Raw genomic sequence first — 19,424 nt, 5'->3', positions numbered from 1 at the left:
ATCTGGCAACCAATGCATATCACAGAGCCATGGTGCTCTGTGATATGGAAAGGATCAGGATCTTTTCAAGTTTCTTTGTACTGCACTTGGTTTGTATTTCATATCCAAAGGTGCAATGTCTTGAGGTACATAAAAAAGAATGTGGCATTGTTTCCTGGACAGGTCATTGTGGCCTCTATTGTGCTTGGCAAGTTCTGTACTGTGTTTTAACCATGAAAAGATAACTCAACATTTATGACATTGTTTTTGTAAGCCAAGTTTCAGAGGAACATGTACTTATTACAAGGATAACATCACATCTCTACAAATGCATTTTAATTTAATGCTAGTAAATTTGATAAATAAATAAAAAATGATAAATTGTCATATATTAATATTTCGGCAACTAAGCCCCTACTGGGACTTTCTAAAAGAATAGCGTTAGGAGGTTTAAGAGAATTAAGCACATTTGTAAATAAATATCTGCAGTGTTCCTTTTAGATTGATAGACAGCATTGTGTATTTTACTGAAAATGTTCTACTAATTGATATATTGTTGTATGTATGATCATGGTTTATAAATATATGCATATATTATTATTATATAAAAACCATTATCATATATACAAATTGTTTATAGTAGTACAAAATATATTGTGGAAAGGAAAATTCTATGCAAAGCTATATCAGTGAGGCAATCATGTATTAAAATGGGTATATTAAGATAACCCCATGTCAAGTTATTTACTGAAGGACCAGGAAGAAAAACACAAGAGTAGAGAAATAAGCAAAACTAAAATAAATACAGCACAATACTTGCTAGATTCATTTAAAAATCAATTTCAGTGTGGGATTTTGACTAAATATTTTGGCCTGATTTTTTTAAATACTGGAAAATTTTAGGTTTCCCCCACTGAAATGAATGCTTCAGCTGATGATTGAGAAAATATTTTCTTCAGGATCTTCCTCCTTTTCCACATCATATATAATAATGGGCATGGTGACTAGATTTATATTTTATTACTTTTTGCCATTATTAAAATGTTAGAAGTTACTGTTAAGTTTAGGGAAGTTTTATTATTGAAATGACAGGAAAAAAGACAAGTCATTTGTTAACAGCGACAGTCCGGTATATTGCAGGACCCTGGATTTGCAAATGTACTGGTCTCCTATTTTTTAAATCTCAAATTATGAAGTAAGAAAGCTTTGAATACGTGTTATGAAAATGTTTTGGTTGGGTTCCATCAACCTGAACATCTTTGCTCTCATGATAGAGCATGATGTCTGTTTCCTATGAGAAAATATTTTACAAGTGTGACAGTTCACGTTCTGGGAAATGTGGAAAAATAACTTTAGTATTAGAACTTTAGTGCCTTTTCCACACTCATTAATAAATTATTCCACTCAAAATATTTTAAAGCATTTCCTCATGAATATTTGGATAGATTTTGACAGCATATTTTCAGAATGCTTATATTGGGAAACATACATGGTACTAAAAATGTTTGCATTGTTTTCCATTGAAATTTGGGCATTTTAGGAATAATATTTCCATTTCGCCTATTCCAAATTGAAATTAGCAAAAAATGGCTAAAAATGGGAAAAAATAAATAAAGTAGTTATGTTTAGTAAACTAACATAGTTACTGAGAAGTAACTTCTGTTGCATTCAGTTGGACTGAACAGATCCAAGATTGAAGGCTAAATATGTTGTGCTTAATCTGAAAGAACTGTGTTTGCAAATATAATAATGCAATCTTCTCCATCCCTGCACAGAAATAAGTCCTACTTTATTAAATAAATATCCTATGGGAATAAACCACTTACATAGGAATAAATGAATTCGATTGGGTTTCCTTCTTAGTAGATGTTTGTGGAATTGCATTGTAAACAACCTATAGGTTCAATTTTTTAAAAGTTTTAATAAAATAGTTTTGCAGATATAGCTAGCTAAAATAGCTAGCTAGCTAGATTTATATACATAAAAAGATCTCCTATATGCTCTGTGGAATTTATAAAGTGAATTGTTTGAATGGGATTATTGTGAGAGAGAAAGAACAGTTAACACTGAATGAAGTGGGAAAATCAAATGATGCACCTAAACGAGGGCAGCTACAAGATTGGCACACTATAATATGAAAGCATGTAGAACCTCATAAATGCACACTCCATTGAGATGTGCATTTGATCAATCACTGACCATCTGTCATCCTATTTCTCTGTCATATTCAATCCTTCTCATATTCTGTATGCTTCTCTTCCTTGCTTCTTCAGTTCTGACTGAATGGTGGGGAATGGAAGGATTTATATTTATATTTATATTTATTGCAGTCATCTGGTCATTAGCATTCTTTCTGAAAATCACTGAGGCCACATGGAGGTTTATCTGTGCAACTGGGTGTGGAACATTTTTTGAGCTGCTGAAAGGACTGTTATAAACACAGTCCTTTTAGCAGTTCCAAAAAGGTTCCATACCTATTTGCATTATTCAGGTGACCCTGAGGGCACAGATAAATCTCCAAGTGGTGTCAACGACTCTCAGAAAGAATGTTAATGACTAGATGACTGCAAGAAATATAAATCTTCCCATTCCCCACCATTCAATCAGAACTGAAGAGGTTTCTTGAATGAGAAGTGAAAACGTCTTCAAGGAAAAGCAAAGAACTGGAACTGGAAAGGGTAAACCTTAATTTCATACTCTTTTTTTAATCTGGTCTGGAGTAAAGTAGCATTTAACATATAAAGCAATGTAAAACATGCTTTGAAAAATGATTCATCATAAATATTCAGCCATTTATTAGCTTTTTTGCTCTTAATTAGAAGTACCTGATAAAAAGGTGATGCTGTTTTAAGGGGTTGGTTCATTAAACTTAATTCTCATATTTTTTCAGGTTCCTATGGAAACATGAAAAAAGAACCTCCTTTACAAAAGGCAGAAAGGAATTAGGCTAATGCTTATGTGAGATATGATGCACTTATTCTGAAACATTTTTGAAGTGCACATAGCCATAACAGATAGAAAATATATTGTAATGGGTAGATCAGAGATAACTTATTTATACTATACCCATTTAGCAGCCAATAAAGAGCCTTTAAATAGTACTCTGTACACATGGATATTTTAGTTAGAAATTTAGTGCTATTTAGTGAAAATGTTCAGAAGTCCTGTAGGCTGAGAGATGTTATTTGCTTGTTAACATCAATTTAATTTACAACATAATGCATTGCAAATAAAATATTAGTCCATGTATTTTTCAGTTCCCACATTGATGCCTGAATTAATGTCAATACAATTTTGAAAAAAGAACTGCAGTAGTTATTTTAGTAGATAATATGAACCCTCTCACCCATTTGCAGATGGCCCAGTAAGCCTTAGTCATTATGTGCAAGACACAAGTGTTTCCTTGTTCTGCTGAATCTTCATATGCCTGTTAAATGGTGTTCCTGTAGGTATTAATGCAAATACTTGTGGGTCAAACATAAATGTAATCTCCTGCAACAAAAGCATAAATATAAACTTTGGGGTAGGGTGGGAATCACATCATGTATCTTTGAGAGGTAAATGTTGATCAGCTCAATCAATTGACAATACTCTCAACATATTAAGGTCAGATATATGAATAAACATAGAAGGGTATCATTTATCCCAACACATTGATGAAGCCATGCTATTTTATTTTTATCAGACCATCTGAGATAGTTGATTATTTAGATTCTGAAATAATTAAGATTTTCAAACAAAATCTTATTTCTTTCTAGTGTGAAATTCTCTTTTATAGTTAATAAAAATATAGTGGTGCTAATGGAAATGATAAGCAAAAGTATTAATCATTTCCCTCTTATTATCTATGTTTTTAACTAGTTGAGGGATGCAGATATTCTTCTTGAAATCATCTGCTTAATGTGATCCTTCTGTTTTTATTATGGAAGAAAGGAAACGATCAAATAACTGCCCATTTCCTTACCTGTAACCCCATATACAGTATATGTTGGAATGTTTCCCACAACATTCAATGGACCTTACTCTTAGGTTGATGTTGCACTATGAATTCCTTGTTCAAGTTCGGAAACCTTTTGTCTGCTGAAGTCTCAAACCAGGATTACCTTTATGCAACTCATGATAATGATGAGTACTCGGTTTCTGATCACTGTGCAAATTGGAGGAGTAGTGCCTCCACAATGACATAGCTATTCTTGTGGAATACATCCAATAAAGAAGATCAGCAGTTTACTTTGACCTTTCTTTGAGCCCAGCTGAGGGGCGTTGAGCTGGATTTCCATTCAGTTCTTATATGTGTTGAAAGGGAAAATTAGTAGAAGTGTTACCTTGGTTTTCCCTCTTCATTGAGTGTGTCTACCTTTGATGCTGTTACTGCTACTTTTCAGAGTTCACGGCAGTCCCACAAACTGCATTGATCCCCAGTACGTTTGAAGTGAGGGACTGCAATGATATTCTGTGTTTCCTTATGGATGTGCTATGGGTTCTTTTGTCAAGCTAGAATAATGAAAATATGATATTTAAGAGCATTTCTGCAATGGCATTTTTTCCACTCTTTTTTAGATTATGGAATTCAAATTTTAATGGCTTGGTTTAACTGTTTTTCTCAGTGATAACTAATATTCAGGTGGTGTTAGAATGTCTTGAAAGGTCAATATTATTTCCTTCATGATTTCCTTTGTAATCTCTGGGCCAAACATCCCTAATTAACGATAATAGGAAACCAGAAGACTGAGCACTGTTGTTTCTTGGCATGCCTCAGCATCTTTGCTCATATAATCCTTTAATTTATAATAACTGAATTGGTCATTTGACAGGTAAAATACTATAGAGTAGTACGTTTATATAATGCATTGATATTCTATAATGAGGCTTATATCTGTATTGGAAAATCATTCAATACATTTCAGATATCATTTTCTATGTATTTTTATTTAGAAGTACTTGGTGAATGTTTTCCAAAACTATTTGTGGAATTGCGCTACTATAAATTGGTAAAATAAAATACTTGTATCTTTGTCTGTAAAAGATTATGTCTAATATATAAAAAATGCTCTTATCAAATAGGGTAGAAGATCCAAGTGTTCTATTCATTTCTAAACTAATAAATGCTTGAAATATTTTTGAGTTAATAATTTTATATTGTTTTATATAAATAATTATAATTAAACTTGTATGACATGTGACTCTCAATGACTCTGGAGAACTCACAACAATCAAACAAAGAAGTTACATAAAATCAATAAAACATAAAAATATTCTTTATTATCAGCTAGCCCCATTGATTTTTTTTTTTTTTTGCTGAGGTCCAGACTCCCTTAAGATGGCTAACTCTGCCACCAGGCAAGGAGGAAAATTGAAGAGCAGCTGATATAAGATCACCAAGCTTTTGCAACCAGTCAGCTTAGGGCTGGACTTTCTGAAGAACAGAGCTATGTCAAAGCTTTCTGATTTTCCCCAGAGCATATAAAGTGTCAAGGTTCCAACAGACAGAGACAAATAAAGCAGAACTCTGAGGCTTGCAAGTTCCTCAAAGGACATGTTTATTGATACAAAGTATTGGCATGTCAAAAGTGAAACCAAGTCTGAATACACACGTAACAATCCCAAATACAAAGTGAAAAAATCCCACCCCCAAAGCTATGCAAGCTACTACGTTCCCCAATGCAACTTCTTGGCGGGATTTTCACAAAACGCCCAGCCTGCAGTCCCGGGAGCAGCCAATGACTTTGGTTCCCACAGCAGAAAGTCTGTTTTGTCTAGCGAAGCACCTGGTAAACCCCCCTCCTTTTATGTAACCAAAAACGAGTAAGGAAAATGGCTGCAGCAGTATTTCCAATCAGAGGCAAACGGGATTATTATAGCCTAAGGTGACAAATACATTTTGATAGATGCATAAGGAAGGCAAGACTTGATGGAAAAGCAAAATATAGACAAAGGTAACTAATATTAATGAACATTGTCCATAAGCATGCAACATATATGTATACATGTGTACACACACATACCCATACACACCACATACATATGGAATATGTATGGATAAGGCATTTATCTTAGAAATCTTTTGTTTCTTATGGAATTTGAGGTTGCTTTTATTTTATTCTATATTTTATTTCAAATGTTTTTTTTTAAAATATGTATGTGGGTTATTACAGTATTATCATTATTTTTTGCTTGGGATATTGCACCTGTTGCCTGAAAAGTTTACTGATCTTCACTATAGGGAAAGCCAAGGGATCAGAGCAAGGAAAGTCATTTGATGCTGGGAAGATAGGTGCATCACTCCTCATAGCTACTCCTACCTTTATTCAAGCATTCTCCTTGAATTGCAGTTTGGCCAAGAATTTTCCAACATATTATAGGGACAGACTTTGGAAGAAAACTTGAAAAAATATTAGGAACAAATGGTTCTTGAATAAAATCAGAACTTCATAAGTAGTTCCCATGGATTTAAAAGTAATTTGAGGTCAGCAGAGTTAAGTTCTGAGTACAAAGTGTGTCTTTGAGTTCTATATAATATTAATCCACTTTTGAATCCCAATTCTTACTGCAGAATAAAGTAAGTAAATAAAGTGATAATGTAAATATAGACTAAACTGAGCCAACACTTTTAAAATACTATACTAAAATGAGAGGAAGAATCCAAACAGCAACACATATATACACTTCCTAAATTGAAAAGGTTAAAATTAAATAAAAATACAGTAAGGCAACACCAATACAATCAGCGGCAGCCAATACACAATATCTTCTCAGTGGTACAAAAATCATCTCTGAAAGGACCTTCAGAAAGGTAAGATCTTAATAGCTTCCAAGCAACATAGCAAGGACAGGACTATTCTGGTTTCAGGAATGTGCTACTGTAGAGAAGCAGGTCAAGACCCAATCCTGTGATGTTTGATGGTAGAATCCTGAGAGACTGAGACCAAGCCCTTTGTTCCAGATGTAGATGGCGAATCATTGGAAGTCAATGATCTTTAAGATACTTAGGTCCTGGATTACAAATAAGGTTGAAAAAAACCCAGCTTTTTATAGTGAGCAGTGAAGAATCAATTGAAATCTTACATACATTCACAACACTGGATGGCCAGATCTAGCTCAGAACATTTTTCTGCCCAAGGTGAAGCAGCAAATTCATCCTTCCACCTTTCTAAAATTTCAACAAGTGAATCTCTTCTTCGCAGGCAATGAAAACTAGAGTTGTATAACAGCTGTCCTTTCTCTTGATGCTGGATACATTTTCTGCAAATGGAAGAATAGTAGGAAAAAATAATGTTCCTCATGAAAAGATTAGCATTAACTGTTGGGATTGGCAGCAGAGAGATCTAAAAGATTAATTCTTCTTTTTCTATAAAATAAAATGTAATTCTTACACTAATTGAATAAATAGCACATCCATACAGGATCTTTTTACAATTGCTAGAGATAGGAGATGGGAAATCATGAGTTTGTTTGTTTGTTTGTTTTATATAATTTCTACACTGCCCATCTCACCTAACTGACTCTGAGCAGCTTGCAAACAACATAAATAAAATAATATAAAAACATGACTAAAAAGCACAGTTAAAAACAGTTAAAAAAACAATGGTAAAATGTATAAGTTCAGAATAAAAGAGTTAACAAGTGAACAAGGCTAAGTTCTTACCATTCCTCTAACAAGGCAATATGATCAAACAAAGATCACTTTGATTTCAGTGCAGACTTCCCACTCACTGAATCCTGTACTCCCACTAGATACTCCTTTGAAGGAATCAAGAGGTTATGGTAATTTTAAAAGAAATGTCCACCTTAATCCAAAGATCGTTATTTTTCATTGCCTCTAAGAAACATTATATTGAAATCTAGTTTTATATTGGCCTTTACTCTTGTTATTTTACATGTACACGTTATGCTTTTTGAAAGAACTAAAAAAAGAATAATATATGGGTGGAACCTCAGTAAAATTAACCCTGCTTGGATTTTTTCTCTCTCTGTCCTATCTTGGATACCATCAGCAAAGTAGAGTCATCACGTTTAGTTCTTATTTCCTCCATTCCTGGCCGATCTGTGGATATGAGTCAGTGGCATTGATAATTAGGATCTTGTTTACTCATAACTTCTCCCAGCAATGCCAGGGAATACTCTTTGATCTGCTCTTTACTTGTCTCCAATGATGTCAGACCTCCAACTTTAAGATATAAGGGCAGTTCAACAGTTGCTGGGATAAAGTATCCAAGGTTCTCTGTCTCGGAATCCCAGCCCCTCCCCTCTTGTACAACAAATTTCAGATAGTGTATTATTTTGGTACCTTTGGGCAGTGTTGACTCTTGACAATGGCCTGGGGTAGTCCCTGCAGTTTTCTAGGCAAGATTTTCAGAAATGATTTGCTCTTGCTTTCTTCCTAGGGCTGAGAGAGAATGACTAGTGCCTAAAGTGGTTTTGTGCCTAAAATGGCACTAGAACTAACAGTTTTCTAATTTCTAGACTGACGCTTTAAGTACTACACCAAACTGGCTCTCAAATCCTACTGTGTTGCATATTAAAATGTATCTGATGAAAGTTGATATTTCTAATAATTAGATTATTTAATAACCCATTTGAAGAAAAGTAGCTGTGCTTTCCTATTTGCTGTAAAATACTTAGATCCCATATTGTTAACCGTAATATGTGATGTTATTTTATCAGAAGCTACGATATTAAAAATTTAAATTCTAAACAACAGTTTTCATAATTTTCAAATAATGTCCTGGTTTTTTTTTTCTGTTGTTCAGAGTGTGCTACTGCCGCAGGAGGAGCTGAAGAGGAAGGTGAGGCAGAAGCTGGTTGGATTGAAGGAGCTGCCATTCTGCTCTCTGTTATATGTGTGGTGCTGGTTACAGCCTTTAATGACTGGAGCAAAGAGAAGCAGTTCCGTGGACTTCAAAGTCGTATTGAGCAAGAACAAAAGTTTACTGTAGTCCGAGATGCACAAGTAATTCAGATTCCAGTTGCAGAGATTGTAGTTGGTGACATTGCACAAGTCAAATATGGTATGTTTTTTTGTATACTTTCTAGAAAATTTGTGTCTGAATCCCTAGGAGTTCTTTATAACCCATTAAATAGTAGCAAGAAAATAGTAGCTAATAAACTGAACAATTAAGGCTGATTCCTTATAATACACAGGAAAAAAAAGTAATATAACATACAATCAATTATCTGAAAAAAATGTTCCAGTGTTATTAACAATTTAAATTCATCTGTGAGGAATAACATAATATTATATTTAGTAATCAAAGAACTAGCTTAAGTTGATAGGTAAAATCACTGGTTGGTACCATGTAATTGAGGATCAATAGTGTTATTGGGAAAACAGCTAGTGAAAATCAACTGAAGTATAGTTTGAGAAAGAATAGGTAGGAATGCAAAGGAAGAGCCTTAATCAAGACAAAAAAGAGCAATATTGCTTCGTAGCTTTAAATTTTGTGGTAAGCATCTATTCTTAATGAAGAAATTGAGTATATTTCTGATGAGAATAATGCACATCCCAATATCAAGAACACAGTTTCTATCTGTCTCAATGAAATGAATGGCATGATTAATCTTTTCTATATATTTGGATTGGCTTCCTGCAAGATGAGCACAATCAACATTATTTTCATCCATGACATGAATCAAAATTCAACTGTGGTCCAGCACATTGTTAAAGTCAGTGGAATTGTACTGTGTCTGGAGAATGCAACCTGATATTTTAATCCCTTAATTGCTTATTAAGGAAATTTGAGATGACATCTCAAAGATAAAGTCAAGCAGCCAAGTTGGGAAAAACTATCTAAAACATATGGAGCAATTATAATGGTAATAGTTTACAAAAGGTATATCTAGATATTTCTATCTGCCTTTATCAATTTATAATTTGAAATATCAGATTTAGTTTACAAAAGTTATACGTATCTATAAATTTTTATCTTTATCTATAGAAATGGTATTTTTTTTTGCAGAATTGTGCTGTTTCATATTAATTTAGAATTGTTCTCAATAAGAAAAGAATTCAGACATTCTAAAAAGAACAGTATGAAATAATGCAAATCTATGTGCATGTTTCAACTTTGGTGAAATCTTTCTCATTTTAAATACTACACTAGGGACATTGGGGCCATTTAGAATATAATCTTTAAAAATTTGGATTAAACTCTTTTTAGTAGAGCAAAAGTAAGGACCCAACTGTGCACCAAACAATAATTGTAGTTGTCCTTTGGGTTAATAAAGCTTTAGTACTGCTTGGATGTGCTATGAAATGACTGCTTTTTGTGCATTTTGGATAACATAATTTTTACGTGCACTACATTTAGTAAAACAATGGAACACCATGCCTAAGCTTTTGAAAAATTCCCCTGCTGTATAATCTGGCTTTTTAACCTCCTTGTATGCACTGCATGTCGCTTGGCAAAAATTGGGATCTTAGTTTTTGAATAGTTGATTTCTAGTACTTTCACAGAACAGTAATTGGCTAAGGTACTTAGGGTTTGTTTAAGTCCAATTGAAGTTTGTGACAGAAGCATTACATTTTCTGTACACAGTAGGACTGGAATATTGGCTAATTTCAGATGCTGATGTGGTAATTTAGTTATTTTGGCCAAAAGAAAGTTAATATACAATTAAACAAGGGGACCAAAATCACCCTTTTCTCATTCCTGATTGGCTTGTATTCTCTTTAGAGTAATGGCTGCAAAAAACATTTATTTTAGAATTGTCATAAAGGTTATGCATACACAACAGTACTTGTCTGTCTACAGAAGTATTTTTAAGTTTATCACCCAAATCTTCTTTTGGAGATAAGACAAATGCAAATCATTAGTCAGTGAATGCAGTATATAAATGCAAAGCCTGTTTGGATTATATGGATGTTTTCAGCCCGAAGTTGCAGTATGATGCCATGGTGAAGGGATAGAATGACCAGTTCTAAAATCTGCTTGTCATATGCCAAAATATGCTCTACTGTATATGTGGATGTTTAGCATAGTTATTAAATCTGATGAGCTGATAGTTAGCGACAAAAGAGAAAAAGAGAGTGAGTAATAATAGACTTACCAGGTAGTAGTAGTTTGATAAATTACTAAAAGTTCATCTACAGAAAGAGTATATTTTTATTTTGATTTCAGTTATTTGAAGATTCATATCTTAATTATGGAAATCTAGAATAAGGAAGTTTCATACATTACATATATGATATGTGGTTGTATACATTGCAAAATAAATACACTTTTTTCAAATTAGATTTTCTCTTAATGATTTTACTGATAGGTGACCTACTACCTGCTGATGGAGTGTTTATTCAAGGAAATGATCTTAAGATTGATGAAAGCTCTTTAACTGGAGAATCAGATCAAGTCCGCAAATCCGTTGACAAAGATCCAATGCTGCTTTCAGGTATGTTTTCTACATTAAATAAACCTTTGATAATCACAGATATGGAATCCTTTGTTTTCTGTTTTTTCCCCCCTCCTTCTTGAAATTCATTATCCATGTATTCTTCAATCAGAAAAAATATATGAAAGTGGGTAGTTTTGTACTAATTACTGAACTGTATTAAATACAGGATCATTTAGTGTGTTTAGTCATGTTTTGGTTACAGATGAGTATTCATTCTTGAGTGGTCTGGCCCAACTTATTTTTTTCCATAAAACTATTATTCATATTGTATAATTTTGTATAACATGAGGGTTTCTAACAATGGAATCATTGTGCTATATGAGAACTGACCGTACTATACAAGAACAAATAATTCAATACTAGATGAAATAAAAACAGACCGCTCAGTGGAAGCAATAATAGCACAGCTAAAGCATAAATGTTTGGGATACATAATAGACAGTTGTGGAGGACTGATGTTTAGTGGCTCACAAAGAGCCAGAAGCAATGGAAAGATTGAATAACAGCAACAACAAAATGTAACCTTCTACCAGCTGGTCAAAGAATATCTTCTTTAGGGGAACCTCTCAGGAACCTAACACTGAGTTCTGTTCACAAAGGCTAGGGAGAAAGGAAATCTGATGAGCTGTTGAAAATCCATTGGTATCTCCCACTAAAGACTTGATAAAAGGTAGAAGGACTTTTCTTTTTTATAGTGTATTGATCAGACAGCATGAATTGTTTATTCTAGCTATATTTTGGTGATATCGAGGGCATAAACATTTCCTATTTTCTGTTTCATACTGTTATCTGTTTCTTGGCGGAAAATAGGGTAGATAAAATTCTTTGTGTAGCTGCTGCATAATATTAGCTACTTCTGACTCATGCATGGAGATGAAAAGCAAGGTTTTATTTAATCTTTGCTAAGAATAGTTACACAACAATACAATGGTCAATCAGGTCAATTGTTAGTAGAAAATTACATATGTATATATTTGTTGGCACTAGATTTTGTCTTAAAATGATGTTTCAGCTGACTTATATAAACCCACTTTTTAAAAACCAAAACTATCCAGAGTAATTCAATTTATTTTTTATGTAATATTAGTCAAATTGTGCATACTGTAACAAAATGCTTGCCTAAACATCAAAAATATATAGTAAAATATGTATGCATGTATAGAGAGTTCAGGGGATAAGTGGGGGAGAGAGAATAATATCTATCCTAAATTTATTTATTTATTTCAGTGTTGAGGCTGCCCAATTCATTAGTGGCTCCGGGAAGATTGCAATTAAAAGAAATGAAACCACACATATAAAAGAGAACACCACCAACCATTAGAAGAAACCTAAGCTAAAGTAAAAAGGCTTCCATAACCAGCTTGGGAGAAGCAAAAAAAAAACACAAAAGGTTTTGAGGAATGTCATAACGGTGGCAGTCTCACAAATCTTTGGGGGAGGGCAATATCATTTCAGAGGACAGATTCTATAAGATGGCACTGATTTGATGGAATAGGGCCCAGAGTGCACAACTGCTTGATTCATTCAGTGGGCCAAAACAATTAGAGCTGACACTATCCTTCTTATATTTAAAATTATTACAACAAAACATATCCTGTTAAAATGCCTTTTCAATTGTTAATTTATCCCTCTGTTTCATAAAGTAATACTACCCAGAAATGAAATAATTATATTTATATTATTTGTAAAAGTTCTGTAAGTTTTATATCATTCATATCCTTATAAAGGCCAGTTTGTTTATATTTTATATATTGGGAGAGGCAAATAAGATGTAAGAATAAATTGTCCAAAATCATCCACTTTTGTCTTTATAAGATTTTTTAAAGAAAAAATATTTATTGCATCTGCTCTTTTTCAACATCTGTTAAGTAGGATATTTCCCTCTCTTTTCTCCAGTTTCACATTCTTGCCAATAATTCTTTTGGTATTTGTCTTTTTAAAATGAATTTCTTACAGCATATCAGAATTCAAGTGCATTTGGGTGTATACTTAATGAATAGCAATAAGTTATCAGTAGAAAGGGAATTCAAAACCTCTGCTGTCTGCATAAGATACAATTCCGCCATAACTTTAGTTCATATTGATCTAATTACCGGTATATGATTAATTTCTTCTTTATGAATTAATGGAACTACAGGTGTCCTCATTTAAGGACCACTCATTCAGCAACTGTTTGAACTTGCAATGGTGCTGAATAAGTGGCAATGAATAAGTGCTACTGAATTTTCCCTACAATCACATGATTGCCATTTGGCACCTTCCCCACTGACTTCAACAAACAAAAAATCAATGTGGAGATTGCAAGTTGTAGGTCCTTGCTTAACAAGGGCAACCGGAACTGCCATTGCTAATCAGTGCAGTAATAAGTTTTTTTTTAAAAAAAAACTTATGATCGCATATTCATTATAGAATCTATGTGTGATGTTGCAAAGATGTTGTGTAGATTATATGTTAATGATGCTATGATATGCATGCATCATCCAGACATTTAAGAAACCAAATTGCTTATATTAACCAAAGTATACGTATAAATTTGCCCTTGTATTTTCCAGGATGGCAAACTAAGCAATCAGTACAAGCTTTCTTCATGAAAGCTCAAAGCACAGTGCAGAAAGCACAGCGGGAGCCATAAGTCCAAGCACAGAAACCCTACATTTAATCAGTCACAACACACTGTAGCAGACTCAGTATAATATCTGTCCTAACTTCTTTCTGGATACTGCTTCCACATCTGCAAAAGTGGAATGTGTAAGCAAATAAGTGAAAGTGATATGTGAGTTCATGGATCTCGTGAGTCTTTTCAATACCAGTGGTGCCTGTAGTTCCAAATAGCATCTATTCTCTTATGGGATTATGCCATTTATTGCTGTTATTTCCAATATAAGAGAAAAGCATTTTGCCAAGGACGTGTGAAAATCTGTGATAGACATGAAAAATAGGCAATAGTTCTGATGCAAAAAGGATATTACATGTTCCTGGATGGCAAAAAGGAACTTCTCTTAGAGTGGAAAATGTCCTGCTTCTTCCTTGCAATTTACTCCTTCTCAGGACTGTTTTACAGGAAAGAAGAAGAATGCTCCAAAACATGAATTATCAGACAAATGTCGATGTTTTACCTGAGTTTATCTATCTCTCTAACTTTCTGCATCTAAATACAAAGATTCAGAAAAATTTAGGAAAAAAGAAAGAAAAAAGAAACCTGTGTTTGTTCAGAAGTAAAGAAGGCACTGGTGGACATCATGCTTTATTAATTTTATTTTAAAAAATGAATAAAAATGCAGCTATATTAAGGAATCAGGTCAGTCACTGCCTGGAGAAAAAAACAACTAAAATTCACATTTGATTCTTCAGCAGAAAGTGCTCCAGTATTGGATTCTTGCTAAACAGAAGCATTACAGCAGGCTTCAAACCTAGGAAATATTTTGGATTCACTGAACACTTAAGATAACACTTGCTTATATTTGTCCTCACTTCTAGGCATGATTGGTTTAATTTATGTAACAATTTCACTCTGTTGGTTATGAGTTTTTCTTGTCTTACTATGTATATATAAAGCAGGAGACTGCTTTGTGTTGTAAAAATGCTTATTCTTTCCTGCATAAATACTTTTCTACCCTATTATTCTAGCAAGTTAATTCTAAAAATTATGGTTTTCTATTCTTTTTTGGACTCATTTAAATAAAATGTGCAGAAATTGGTATTTATTTGTCTACTAGTTTTATATCCCAGTGTGTATTTGTCACAGGACAAAATCAGGAATTGCTGTGACCTCTTGACTCACACACAGAGAAAGGGTGAATTAGCCCTGGATTTTTACTATAGGAGGGAGAATAAAAAAAATCATTGCTTGTGCTTATGTGAAAATTAATAATTGGTATACAATAAGCAGAAACTAAAAATTCCTTCATGTCAGCCCCTTTGAAATTAACTCAGAATCAAAGATAAGTATTTGGTCTTATCTTCAGGTTGACCAGGGCATTCTTAATCAGCAGTTCCAAAATTGTTGGGGCTTTGCTCGGCTATGTCAGGAAATGGATCACAGTTGGTGATCTTTTCCCACACACTCAGCCATGACTAATCTGCTTATGAGAAATGAGATTTCTGTCTTTATTCCCGCTCAGTCAGTATAGCATGGGTTGGCTTTCTGCTTACCTGCAAATATGGAAAGATTTTATTAGCACCGTTTCCTCCAACACACCTGGTTTTGTGTGTTCAGTAGAAAGCAGTACATTGTTCTAGATCCAGCCCAGAGGAGTTCGGTGACAGGTACTTCTGGATATGGAAGTAATTATTACACCATTATGAGTACTTAAGGCTTTATTCCAAAGCAATATATGAAAATAACATAATTGAATAACAAAAGACAAAAATTAATTCAGATCAATGACCTATCCGCTTTAGCATTCTGTTCTTACAATAACCAAAAGTTCTCCAAGGGAAACCTATAAGTAAGTATGAATTTAATCGCAGTATGCAATTTTTCTTCAAAAGTGTGTTTTCTTTATCCTGGAAGGAAATATTTTTAGGATGTCCAGAAACTATTGGTAGCAGTATCCTCCATGAATGTGTCTAGAGTGCTGAACTGTAATATGTCTGGTTGTGAATTCCATATGTGCTGTGAGAAGAAATTCTCCCATTTCTTTATGTTGAATGACTCTAACTTTTAGTATCTAAGGGAAATCTTTTTCATTTGTAATTCTGTCATGTTGCCTTTTACTCAACTAAAAATGAACAAGGCTTGCATAGTAGAAATTCCCTATGATTTTAATACTTAATTTCATATAGCAATTGTGTCATTAGTCTCATTATTAAAATGCAATAAACAAAGATACTCGATGTTTTCTGTGAGATGTTAGCTGTGTGTTAGCTGTGTCTTTTGTTCTCAGAAGTGGAATGTTCAGCATGTCTAAACAGTAACTTTATCAATACAAGAAAATATCTGTAGCTCAGGATTAGACTGTAGGTTCCTGTTGCTCTCTGAGCTTGGTTGTTTTCTTGCAGATGTTTCATGACCAAACTTGTACAAAGATAGTATTTGAGAGGCTGCCACGAGGAGGGGGTCCACTTATTTTCCAAAGCACCAGAAGACAAGACAAGAAACAGCAGATGGAAACTGACCAAATAGAAAAGCAACCTGGAATTAAGGATAAACTTCCTAACAGTGAGGACAATTAACCAGTGGAACAGCTTGCCTTCAGATTTTGTGGGTGCTTCATCACTTGAGTTTTTAAGAAGAGACTGGACAGCCACTTGTCTGAAATGACATAGGGACTCCTGCTTGAGCAGTGGGATGGACTAGAAGACCTCCAAGGTCCCTTCCAGCTTATTCTGATTCTGATTAGTAGCACTGGTGATGTTACCTAATTTGGGAATGAAACGTCTACAAGAAAACAACCAAGCTCAGAGAGTACCAGAAACACCACTGAATCTTTATCATAAGCGAATAGCTTTAATGTACTGATTACTAAAATCTGTGTTTTAAATATCTTTTTAGGTACCCATGTTATGGAAGGCTCAGGAAGAATGGTGGTTACTGCAGTGGGAGTTAATTCTCAAACAGGCATCATCTTTACTCTACTAGGTGCTGGAGAGGAAGAGGAGAAAAAAGATAAAAAAGGTACAAATTCACCTAAAATATTTTCAAATAATGTCTGTATTTATAACAGGCTTGATATTCAAATTTATTATATAGGAATACTTGAATTTATGTTAGTGTAATTTAGTCCAGTGAATCCAGTCCTGATTTATAAAGGCTGTGAGTTGCCTGAATTGTGTGCGCACTGGATGTTTTGAATATTTAGTATGGATGGTTAAAAATGTGAGAAGGGAATGTGATCTTAAATTACCTATACTTCTTTGCAAGACTCATTCTGTATCAATATATCCCAAATTCATTATAAATTGAAGTTGTACAAAGAATGATAAGTTCATTGTTTCAATTAAAAATAAATTTTAACTATAATAATTCTTTCATCTGGAGAAATTGAATTGTAATATCAAAATATGAAACATAAATTGAAGTATATTTAACATTTTAATTTAAAACCATACTTATTTAAAGTTTTATCATGTTTTATTGCTCATGATTTTTATTTTAGGGGTTTCATCTGCTTGCCAGGAGCATAGAGATTAAGAATCCTGCCTGACTTATGTGTTTCATAGCTAACATGAATTAGTTTAAGTTTGCAAAAACAGAGTTGGATTCAAATATTCAGTTCCATGAAAAGAAGAATCTCTTCATGGATAAATGATTATATGACTCTATTTCTATGAATGGAAAATGCTTCTATCCATGGAAATGAATATTTAGACCTAATAAAATATCTACAGACAAGCTAAGAATGTTTCCCACATGGAATGTTTCTTGGAAAAAAAAGCTGATTCTGTTCCATGGGAAGTTATGTGACAATCACTTTAATCTTCAGCCCAGAAAGCCAAATCTTTTTACCCTAAAAATAAAGCTGTCCCTGAGTTGACTATGTGGACACAACCATGCCGTTTCCTTGGCAACAATACTAAAGGAGTTCACCATTGCTTTCTTCTGGGATTATTATTATTTTTCTTCCCAGTCTCTTTAAACTACTGTAAGTTTTGAATAAAATAGTAATTTACACTACTCTTTGAGATTTAGCTAATGATCTTTACAAATATCCGGTGAATTTCTCATTTAAATATTTTTCTTCTTTATCAATTCATGTATCACTAGTTGATTAATAACTATATTATTGAGAAACTCATTCTTCTTTCATAAAAGTCTATTCTGTGCCTATTACAGACAGTCTTTAATACACTTGAACTATAATGACCCTATGGTTATATCATCTATAAACATATATTTTTTTGTTCACTATTTCACATTGAATCCCAGCTCTAGTATTTCTGTTCAGAAACACTTTTGAGATTGCTGGATCTTCTTCCCAAGGAAATAAAGTAGCTTCCTTACACATAAAGGAGGATAAAATTATTTTAAAAGCAACAGTTATAGTACACTATGTGTACATCTATGGCAATTTATAAATCTTTAAACTTATTTAAAATATATATAATAAAATTATATATGAAAAATAATAGATATCCAAATTCTGTGGTGACAAGTGGGAGAAAAATGCTTCTCTTCAGACCTAACTGTAAGCAGATACTACTGTAAGCAGTGGCCAGATTTCACCAATAATTTCTTACTAATTTCGTTTGAACTTAAGACAATATATTCCAGACTTCCTATGTTTTAACTGAGAATAAATACTAATGAAGAACAGTTCCCACAAAACAGAAAATCATAAAATTGTTATCAGTTTTATCATTTCTTGCTAAGAATAATGTCAGGATACAACACTAGCATGAGTTGGAAAGTAATTTTCTCAAAAAGTATGGGTGAGTGACTAAGACTAAGGCATTGTAAATAGAAATAGATAAAAATAGAACTATATAAAGAACCAAGCAATCTCATTTGCCTTAGTTTGCCAATATCTGCAGTTTATGCCTGTTTTGCTATGGGAAGATCCTTTTTATTTCTCACAAACTATTATCTTTTAAGCATAGTTCTCCCTTGTCCTATTTTAAATAATAACTTGCCAGGTTAATCTGTCAGCTGAAGAAAAAGTAAAAACTAGGATTCACATTGTTCATATAGCTTTCATAAGACATTATTACATGTCAAACAAAACATTTAACAAGTTTTTAACATTCATTGCCACGAATGACTGCAGGTTCAATAGCTGTTGTCCTGCAAGTACTTTGGTCCATACATTATTTCTCTAAATAGGACATTGGTATGCTTCCAGCATGAACTTGTGAAAATGGGAGTTGATATACCTGCTCATTAGTTTATGTCCTTGTTCTCTAAGAACATTATACATTCATTGTATGTATGCTTGAAGTTTTCCAAAAGTCTGTGCTTGTTTTTCAATTTCCTGTAGTGTATGTCTTTCTTCCTCATTAACATTTTGCAAAAATCATCATGCAAATATGATATAGGAAGATGGGCATCAGCTTCCAGAGAGAATAAGAAACATACTGTGCCATAGGAACAAAATTAAGCTTTTAGTGGGACTCTCCTC

General features: G+C 33.4%; 1 protein-coding gene across 1 annotated transcript in view; it reads left to right on the top strand.

Annotated features, from left to right (window-relative positions):
* The window catches only part of LOC107302472 (plasma membrane calcium-transporting ATPase 2), a 136,311-nt gene that overhangs the window by 39,072 nt on the left and 77,815 nt on the right, over positions 1–19,424 (top strand). The window contains exons 2-5 of the mRNA XM_029287234.1: positions 7,640–7,743; positions 8,730–8,987; positions 11,239–11,364; positions 16,862–16,984. Coding sequence (XP_029143067.1) covers positions 7,640–7,743; positions 8,730–8,987; positions 11,239–11,364; positions 16,862–16,984 — 611 coding nt within the window. The remainder of the gene's footprint in view (positions 1–7,639; positions 7,744–8,729; positions 8,988–11,238; positions 11,365–16,861; positions 16,985–19,424) is intronic.

The sequence above is a fragment of the Protobothrops mucrosquamatus genome, unplaced genomic scaffold (assembly GCF_001527695.2).
Source record: "Protobothrops mucrosquamatus isolate PMUCROS unplaced genomic scaffold, P.Mucros_1.0 scaffold_263, whole genome shotgun sequence".
In the NCBI taxonomy this organism is placed as follows: domain Eukaryota; kingdom Metazoa; phylum Chordata; class Lepidosauria; order Squamata; family Viperidae; genus Protobothrops; species Protobothrops mucrosquamatus.
The sequence above is the reverse complement of the archived record's forward strand: the minus strand, read 5'-3'. Positions and strand labels throughout refer to the sequence as shown.